Below are 9,150 nucleotides of genomic sequence, written 5' to 3' on the forward strand. Positions count from 1 at the left end.
AAGGTGCGGCTTCGGAGGACTGGGACTCGGAATTGATTCCGATGCAAAGTTTCTCTATCAAATCAGTCATGGTGATGTTGAGAGTGCGGGCAATTCTTGGAAACGATTTCAAAACGATACCGGGGACAGAAAGCATTTTCAAATTTAAGATGATTGGCGTAAACGAGGCTTATTTCGTTTAATCAGATGCACCACGTTAACGACCTCATTAGCGAATGATAAATAAGCTGGCTCCACCTGATTCCTTATTAGGCATACAACATCTGTCAAAGGGTAAAATAAGATATCCCTTGCCAATTTTTTTATTTTTACAGAAAACAAATAATTTTGAAAGCCGCATCTTCCACGACGCAGGAAAACAGCAGTCATGAACGCATCCCTTCATTTTTAATACTGAGGCTATAAATAGAACAAGATCATGATGAATTTTAAGAATATCGTTGGAATTGCTATAATACTGCATGCAGCAGGAATATTTTGCTTAAACAAGCAACTAGGTAAGTAAGTTGCTTTATTCAGATACCTGCTTATACCTCAGCTTATGCGTATTGCTTCACGTGAGATCAGTAAAGAAACGGAATATTCCTGTCGACAGGTACCCGCCGTTGATAAACGCATGCATATTTTTTGTTTAAAACAAGGTCTACTTTAGCAAATGCCTGTCAACAGAGTGTCGTTTCTGTAAGTTTTGATCGTTTCCTCGATGCTAGAACGCGAATAACTAAGTATCATTAGGCTTAAAATCCTTCTTAAATTTGACGGACGGGCAAGATAAATTGGGATCCATAGTCGTGTTAGAAGGCGCATATCCCAAACATTTTTAATTCCAACAGGTCGAACGTTCTTCAACAGCTGGTAAAATGATTTTACTATTATCCCAACAAAAACATGAGGTATATAAAAGAACCGCTACATTGGGGCATAAGTGCGGACGGTTGAGTTTATTGACAAAATGTAGAAACGCAACACGTGCTAATTCTCAGGTCTTCGAAAGTAAGGTGTCGAACTAGAGGGCAAACAGCAACAAGAAGCAATAATGTGCTTCCGAAAGAAACAAGTTTCTTTAATATGGCCCTTCAATTTGATTAGACGTTCATGGACATAAATTGAATCATTTTAACAAAATATAAAAGGAATCTTCGTTCGACTTAACTGAAATCGGTAAGAAATAAAGCAGCTTCTCCAGCCGTATGAGCACGCTGTCAATACGACCAGCCCTTTATCTTTTAAATCTGGGTTTCTCAAGAGCGTTGCATCTATCTGCGATGCTCACTTATTACCCCCACGCTCTCCGAATACTGACATCACGGTTTTCTTTCAATAATTCCAAAAGGTTGTCCGAAAAACTGGAAAGATTCGAGAAGTCATGTTACCTATCACCAAAGTCATCCCTCAACTGGCGCGCTGCTGTTTTCAACTGCAGTAAATATAATGCTCACCTGGTCACAGTCTCCAATGCAAGAGAAAACTCTTTCCTGATTCGAGAATTCGTCATTACGCAACAGCACAGCAGGCATTTTTGGCTCGGTTTACATAGAGCACCTTCCGATCCTTCGAAGTGGTTGTGGGTCGACGCATCCCCTGTGACATTCCGGGACTGGTACTCAGGGCAGCCTGACAATTATCGCCAAGAAGAGTTTTGTGGAGAGATGTATGTCCTTGAAGTTCGCAACGGTGTGGTGAAATGGAATGACTTAAACTGTTCCCGGAGTTCAACTTTCATTTGTGAGAAAGGTGAAGATGTAAACTTCTCTATTTAAGTAATAACCCATCTCCATGACAACAGTCGGAATGAATACCTACAAGAAAGCTTACCCAGTCGGTTATCCAACCAAATCACAGGATTTGTTTATTCTTGCACTTTTCATGGAGCCAGTCACGCATGTCAAAGGCCGAGTTCACATGCAAGACTCTCGCCTTAGACATTACCAAATAAATGAATACTTAGCAAAACAATATCTTGATAACCTTCCAAAGTAATAGGAAAATGTTATTTCCAAAGAGGGTCAACTCCTTTCCTTTTTTTTTCACAACAGAACTACTCGCTTTGCCTTCGTGTACAGAGGACAACGGTGGCTGTCAACATTTTTGTTCCTCATCGAATGATCGTATAGTTTGTACGTGTAAAGATGGATTCATCTCTGAAAATAATGGAGTGGTATGTGTTGGTGAGTGCTCATGTAGATGGCCTCGATCCGTCTCTATCTAAAGTTCTTAATAAGCCATATCTATAAAGAAGAGTTGGCTCTAATGAAATTGTCGTTTGTCTTGCTATACGCAATATTTTAGATGATTATACACCCCTTTCCGTATTAAGATCTTCTGTGTAAAAGAGTTCAGAAAGTACACTGTAGGTCTCAGGGATGTCGGCCTCTAGAACGTTAAATTTTAAAACAATTCGCACTCCACGATAAGAACGTTCAGTCTTCTCAGAGCCCTGGAGAGAGAGAGAGAGAGAGAGAGAGAGAGAGAGAGAGAGAGAGAGAGAGAGAGACTAGAAACGAACAGCGACGTGCATGACCCCGCACGTAGGCGACGTGAGAGTAAAGAAGAGCGCTGTTTATGACAACAGAGGGTAAAGGAATATCGCAAATTTCCTCTAGAAACGTTTACTTTTATTTCCCAAAAATTTCCTGCAGATCCTAAGATTTATTGGTCACAAGAAATTCAACACAAAGCCAACAGCTCGTTTAATGTGGCTCTACTCGTCATGCAGCTGGTATCACTTATTCTTCTCCTTCCAATGGCGCTGGTTCTAGTGTCGTTCTACAGAATAGTTTCAAAGCAAAGAAGACGAGCAAACACCCAATTTCATTCCGCAGTGGTAAATTCATCACTGTCTCAAGATGAAAGCTTCGGAAACCAGAATACCCGGCTTACTAACGCAACATATGAAAACAGTGGCATCGGTGATAATGTTTAGTTGGTTGAAAGATTAACACATCTTGAATGATAATGAATCTTAATGATATGTTTGTATGGTTATCCAAAGCTATAAGTCACCTCATACGATATTTAGGGAATATTTTAGGTGTATGATGTAGTTCAATTCTTTCGAGTTTCAATTCATGTGGGAAATAAAATGGGAAGACTACTTGTTTTTTTTTCTTTTTCCATCGCCAAAATTTTGACTACCACCCGCTTTCGATGCTCAGGGGATCATTCACAGTTCATCTGATTTTGTCGCTTTTACGACCATTTGCACACTATACATTACGATATAATAGAAACGTGATCGATTCACTCACCACTTCCTCCAAAGCTATCTGCCGAGCCCCACACCATGTTGTAGTCCAAGCTGATCCCATATTTTTGCCCCACATACCTCTCTCACGCATGTCTTCGCCTTACGTGTCCAACCATTCCCGAAGGTTAGAGATTTCTAGCTCATTATCTGCTGAACGAAAAATAAACGCACTTGCTGGTTGCACAAGGCGTTTTCCTCTCGTGTTGGGCCATCCCCACAGAGTTAGCGCACTTTAACCTGACATAAAATCATCGCATCGGTAGCGAGACTTAATCCAAACGTACTTTATTCACACAAAACACATTAAATGCTCATTTTAAAGGAACTCTGCCCTTTTCAGTTTATTTTTTTCATTCGGTGGATTTACCTTTCTACATATGTGAGGCAATTTTGCATGTCACAAAGTATCATAGACACTTCTTTATAAGCAAACTACGTTCTGCGCCTTTGCACTACACCTGACTTTCAACATCGCAAAGTTTCTGTCCTTCCTCTTCTCCGGTGTTGACTTTTTTCGACCCTGCGTTTGATTTCTTGGGCCCAGGCTGCTTGCAGCAATAAATCTTGTAGTCCTCAGGCCAGGCCTCCGCCTGTTCCACGGTTTGGGGCATGGGACTGAAAAGCGTCTCTGGCAGCCATAGACCCACTATGCCAGCGGTTACTCCAAGTATTCCGAAGATGACCAGCGGAAGCGTTTTATTAAGATTGGGAAGGTCCGCCTAGGGGAAGAGGTGATATAATTTTAGCAATTAAAACCCCGAAACTTTGGGATTGCTATCCTTGTTGTTAAAAGGTTACGGATGATAGATATCTTACCAGTAGAACTATGTAAGGTGCCAATATTGCTCCAATACGGGCCATCATGGAGGAAACGCCCACAGCTGTGTTCCTAAAGATATATTTATATTTTATATTTTATCAAATAGAAAACTGAAAGAATAATCACTTGGTGCAAATTCGGATCGCAAAGAAAAACACTTGTGGGGACGAAATTTCAGTTTTCATAAATAGCTTATTTCATTTGTTGCAATTAGATTTCATTTATCGCACGAAAAGGGTAGGCGTTGTATTCAATTGTCACGTACCTGATAACTGTCGGGAAAAGCTCGGCAGTGAAAACATAGATGGTCAGAAAAGTGGATAAGATACAGAACTTGCCGATCATGGCCAGAGTTGTGATCACTGCTTGATATTCTGAGAATAACGACTAGGAGTTAAGTTCTGATAGTCATAAACTGTCTGACTGACTAGCTGTTTGACTGACTGACTGACTGACTGATTGAACGAGTGTTGACTGACTGGCTGACTGACCGACTGACTGTCTGACTGACAGAACGATTGTCTGACTGACTGACTGTCTGACTTTCTGATTGATTAAATGATTGCCTGAGTGAGTGACTGACTGACTGACTGACTGACTGTCTGACTGACTGTGTGGCTGATTGACCGACTGACTGTCTGACTGGCTGAATGAGTGTCATGACTGTCTGACTTTCTCACTGACTGACTTATTGTCTGAATGATTGACAGACTGACTGACTTACTGCCTTACTGGCTGACTGTCTGACTGACTGCAACTGACAGACTGACCAACTGACTGACTGTCTGGCTGACTGACCGACTGATTGCCTGACTGTCTGACTGACTGACTGTCTTACAGTCTGACTGACTGTCTTAGAGTCTGACTGACTGAATGACTAACTGATTAACTGACTGAATGAGTGTCTGACTGTCTATGTGACAGACTGTGTGGCTGACCGACTGACTGTCTGACTAGCTGAATGAGTGTCATGACTGTCTGACTTTCTCACTGACTGACTTATTGTCTGAATGACTGGCTGACTGACTGACTGACTAACTTACTGCCTTACTGACTAACTGTCTGACTGACTGCAATTGACCGACTGACAACTGACTGACTGTCTGGCAGACTGACCGACTGATTGCCTGACTGACTGTTTGACTGACTGACTGTCTTACAGTCTCACTGACTGAATGATTAACGTTTTGACTGACTGAATGAGTGTCTGACTGACTATCTGACGGACTGTGTGGCCGACTGACTGACTGACTGTCTGACTGACTGACTGAGTGTCTGACTCATTGACTGAACGACTAAGTGTCTGCCTGACTGCCTTTTCCCGCCCGACTGACAGCCTGTCTGTCTAATTGACTGACGGACTGATTGACGAACGAACGATGGAACGAACGAACGGAAAGATGGATGGACGGGCAGAAGTTTGAACAGATAGATAGACTAATAAACGAGAATGACTGTCTGACTGGCTAACTGATTCAACTAGTTTTTTGGTAAGGAAACTGTCATACTGACACTGCGGGCAGCGAAGTGAAAAAGATTAAATTAGTGGTTTTTAGATCAATATCCTCGTCTGCAGGAAATTCAACAACCTACCATTCACCCCTCTTACCAGCTTTGCTTGGAACAGCTAACACCAGCATGCCGGCAACTCCGCCAATTAGCATGAAGGCACAATACGGAATGCGGCGACCAAACCTATCAAAACATTGAGTTATATAACACAACTGAACCATCTCTAAACGCTTCAAGGACGTTTCTTTTTTGGACACGTCGATAAGGCACACATTAACGATAGAGTCAGTTTGTTTCCGGATCGTCTTTTCCCATTACTACTGATCGGAGAGCTTTCCTGAACAGTGTGTTGACCCTTGTCCAAAAGAAGGATCTGAGAAGTGTATTTAGGTTTAGTTGACACATTATTCTTAAAAACAGCAAGAAAAACCAAAATATATTGTTCTAGGACATCATTTCACCTCATTATTTTCAAAACATTTTGTTTTGCAACCTCTAGAGTCCTTTTCTTTTATCAAATGTTCTTACCTCTGAAGACAAAACCAGGCCAACAATGCACTAGGTAACTCGATGATAATCAACATGAAAAAGTTCAGGTACATGTCTCCAGCGAGATTCTTCACATTCAAACTCAGTCCAAAGTACACCAGAGCGTTAACAAACCTAAACGTCAAAACAAAACACAAAATGAATTGATCTAAGCGTATAAACACACCAAACAACCGAAACACACATAAAATAATTGACAAAACAAATTATCTTTCTATCGTCTTTTCTCACCAATTGAAACAGCAGATGATAATTCTCTTTCTCAGTTTTGGTGTCCTAACCAAATCACAAGTCCCATATTTTCGGGTGTCATTTTTCCTGACATCAGCTTTCCTTACTTCCGAGATCATGTGCCTCAGCTGTTTAGGGTCAACGGAGACGCCATTTTTGGTAGCGTACTTCATGAGCAGGCCATGAGCCTCATCCAGACGATTGTGAGCGACAAGCCAGCGCGGAGATTCAGGAATCCACCTTTTTCGCATTAAGACAAAGTGATACGGTTTTAGTTGGCTTACAAAATGACAGTTAAGGTTCACAACTTGATATAATTTCCTATGTTCACTTTCAAGGAATAAGAGACTTACCACCAGAAAAGGAGCAGTAGGACCCCTGGTACCGACACTGCTAGCATCAGATGTCTCCAGTCTCTCATGAGGTAGGCCAGTAAAGCTAAAATGGCGTAACCCACAGTCATGAAGATGTTGCTGACAAACCCTGCAGCAGTCCTATTTGACGTAACTGACAGCTCCATGCAGTAAACGAAGCGGGAGAGTAGACAACCAGCGGCAGCGGCTCCCGCACCGACTCGGAACAAGGCGAAAAGAGAGAGGCAGTCTGCAACTGCAGAGACGGTGCCACATACGGCCTGAAATTGGGATACGCGTAAATTATTTCCTTTTTTTTATGATGGATTGTGAAACGAGTAATCAAGTGGTCATTGCGCGATGCACTCACCAGGAAGGCGATACTGAGGAAAAAAGCGACCCTTCGTCCCAAATGATCAGATATGCTGCTAAAGGCATAGGAGCCAACGAGAAGTCCTGCCAAGTATGCTGCTTGAGTCAACGCTTTGAGATGATTTTTATCACAAATCAACCCCCACTGGAAAAAAAAAATAACAACCAAAAAAAGAAATAAATAAAAGCGATTTTTTTTTTAAATCAAGTCTTTCTTTTGTCGTGTCTCATTTTCAGTAGGACGGACTTGCAATATAATATCAAGACATTATTCAGCAAACAGAATAGACACATCAGGAGCCTATGGGCTCCTGACATATCCATCGGTCTGAAGGCGAAAATCCAAATTCTTTAATATAACTTCAGAGGAAAGGTGCGGCTAGAATGGGAAATTAGGGAATAATAACAATAACAGTTCTTCAGAGGAATTCCACAAGTCTAAATGCGTTTGCAAATTAAGCAATAATTGGACATGAACATTGTAAATAAACTTAAACATAGCGTTTAAAAGCCCCAACTGGCAGGAGCCAGGAGGAAGACTAGTTGGTTAAATACAAAAGCGCACGCCAAGGAGTTGAATTCTTAATTCAGAGCAATCGAGAACAAATCCAGAGAGTAGCAGGGCGGAGGGCTTGAATATGGGACGACAAGCTACAAGACCAGCGGGCTTACCCCACTGCCTAAAATTTGACCATGGAGACCCTGGAGGTCAAACGCTTAATTATTCTTGGGATTTCTGACTGTCTGTATATCATCTATGCGTCGTTTATTGTTTCGTGCACTCAGACTTGCAAACGTTAATACTAGATACACTCAACACTTTACAACGGTACTCCAAAAAAGGTGTTTAGTGGGGAAAAGTCGTATGAAATGAATATAACCAATTATTTTATCAAAAGTGGCTTTTTCAAAACATTGCTGTTATAGAGGGCGTGCGTGTGTGTGTGTATGTTAATTAAAACCGATATTATATAGGTAAATATTGGATAACACCCAGTTAGAGTCTATGAGGGAAATATCAAATCACGGGGTAAAAATCTAGCTTCCTTTACTGTTAAATATTTAAATATTTCTATAGCATACAATCTCACCAAAAGACTATATTTTCAAGGGTAGTAATTGTTATAATCTTCTTTAAACTCAAACTAACCTCAGAGACGGCACTTGTATATTTACCCTTGAATTCATATTCGGTGCAATTGGCACAACATTTGTCGATCTCGCAATTAGAACTGTTCATGGTAGTGCTCGAGGCGACACACTGGAAAGGCGGAGACGCGCCATAAAATACAAGCACTAGTTGTTGAAGGCCGATAGGTACCGTCATCAAGCACATAAAGGCGTACAACAGCATCGGATAACGACCGAATCCGCCGACCAGACGGAGCAAATCGTCAAATTCGTAATTCTCCTTTGACGATAAATTTGCATCGGCTTGGAAGTCATTCGTATCGCGACTCTTGTCAAGACTGCTACTATTCTTTTTGTCACCAGTCGTTCCCATTGTATTACGAATCACAGAGGGCTTACTCACATCGACATGTAACGAGTTTCAGGAAAATTGCCAAAGAAAGAGACAACTCTGAAAACTGAGGATTTGGATGTCACGTCAGACAGTCTTATATTAGTGACAAGTGTAACCTAAAACTGAACGTGCCAGAGAGTTGAATCAAGAAACTATACTTATGTCAGCGTAGCAAACATTACATGTCATCGTAAAATTAACAAAGAAAATTAAAATGTGGTACACTGTTGATTTTGCCTCTGCAGTTGAATCTATCAGTCACGCAATGCAAATTAAAATCAGACTTTCCTATGATGTCACGCGACATGGTATAGTGTCAGGGTTATCAAGAGCAAGCATGGTTAAACGCAACTCACAACTTCCTTAAAGTGCTAGCCTGTTCAGACGTTCAATCAGTGAAACGAAGCGCAAGAGTAGCGGAGGAGTGAGAAAAAAAAAAACAACAACAACAAAACCGCGAGGATTGGGTCGGGTCGTGCAATGAATAACTTTTCATGGAATGACTTGAATTGTATAATTTATGCGTGTAGAGCATAAAACA

The 9,150-nt window shown here is 41.3% G+C and overlaps 2 protein-coding genes across 3 annotated transcripts; one reads left to right on the forward strand and one right to left on the reverse strand.

Annotated features, from left to right (window-relative positions):
• The first annotated feature begins 392 nt into the window (after positions 1 to 392).
• Positions 393 to 3,241, forward strand: LOC131797396 (C-type lectin lectoxin-Lio3). The gene is given in 5 exon segments (XM_059115020.2): positions 393 to 497; positions 1,334 to 1,348; positions 1,351 to 1,734; positions 2,037 to 2,168; positions 2,640 to 3,241. Coding segments are annotated over 5 exon segments (894 nt in total). The 5' UTR covers positions 393 to 418; the 3' UTR covers positions 2,924 to 3,241.
• Positions 393 to 8,770, reverse strand: LOC131797358 (organic cation transporter protein). Of its 2 annotated transcripts, none has more exons than XM_066162787.1 (10): positions 8,235 to 8,770; positions 7,083 to 7,229; positions 6,713 to 6,993; positions 6,360 to 6,599; positions 6,108 to 6,242; positions 5,677 to 5,762; positions 4,333 to 4,441; positions 4,064 to 4,136; positions 3,249 to 3,966; positions 393 to 1,716 (listed from the first exon to the last, which is right to left on the reverse strand). In XM_066162787.1, the coding sequence occupies exons 1-9, from the start codon at positions 8,586 to 8,588 to the stop codon at positions 3,700 to 3,702; spliced, it is 1,692 nt and encodes a 563-aa protein (XP_066018884.1). In that variant the 5' UTR covers positions 8,589 to 8,770; the 3' UTR covers positions 393 to 1,716; positions 3,249 to 3,699. The 2 variants fall into 2 exon arrangements, with proteins under 2 accessions (XP_066018884.1, XP_058970958.2); XM_059114975.2 differs by having other exon boundaries at positions 393 to 1,799.
• Between the last annotated feature and the right edge of the window lie 380 nt (positions 8,771 to 9,150).

This window comes from Pocillopora verrucosa, chromosome 2, assembly GCF_036669915.1.
Source record: "Pocillopora verrucosa isolate sample1 chromosome 2, ASM3666991v2, whole genome shotgun sequence".
NCBI lineage: Eukaryota > Metazoa > Cnidaria > Anthozoa > Scleractinia > Pocilloporidae > Pocillopora > Pocillopora verrucosa.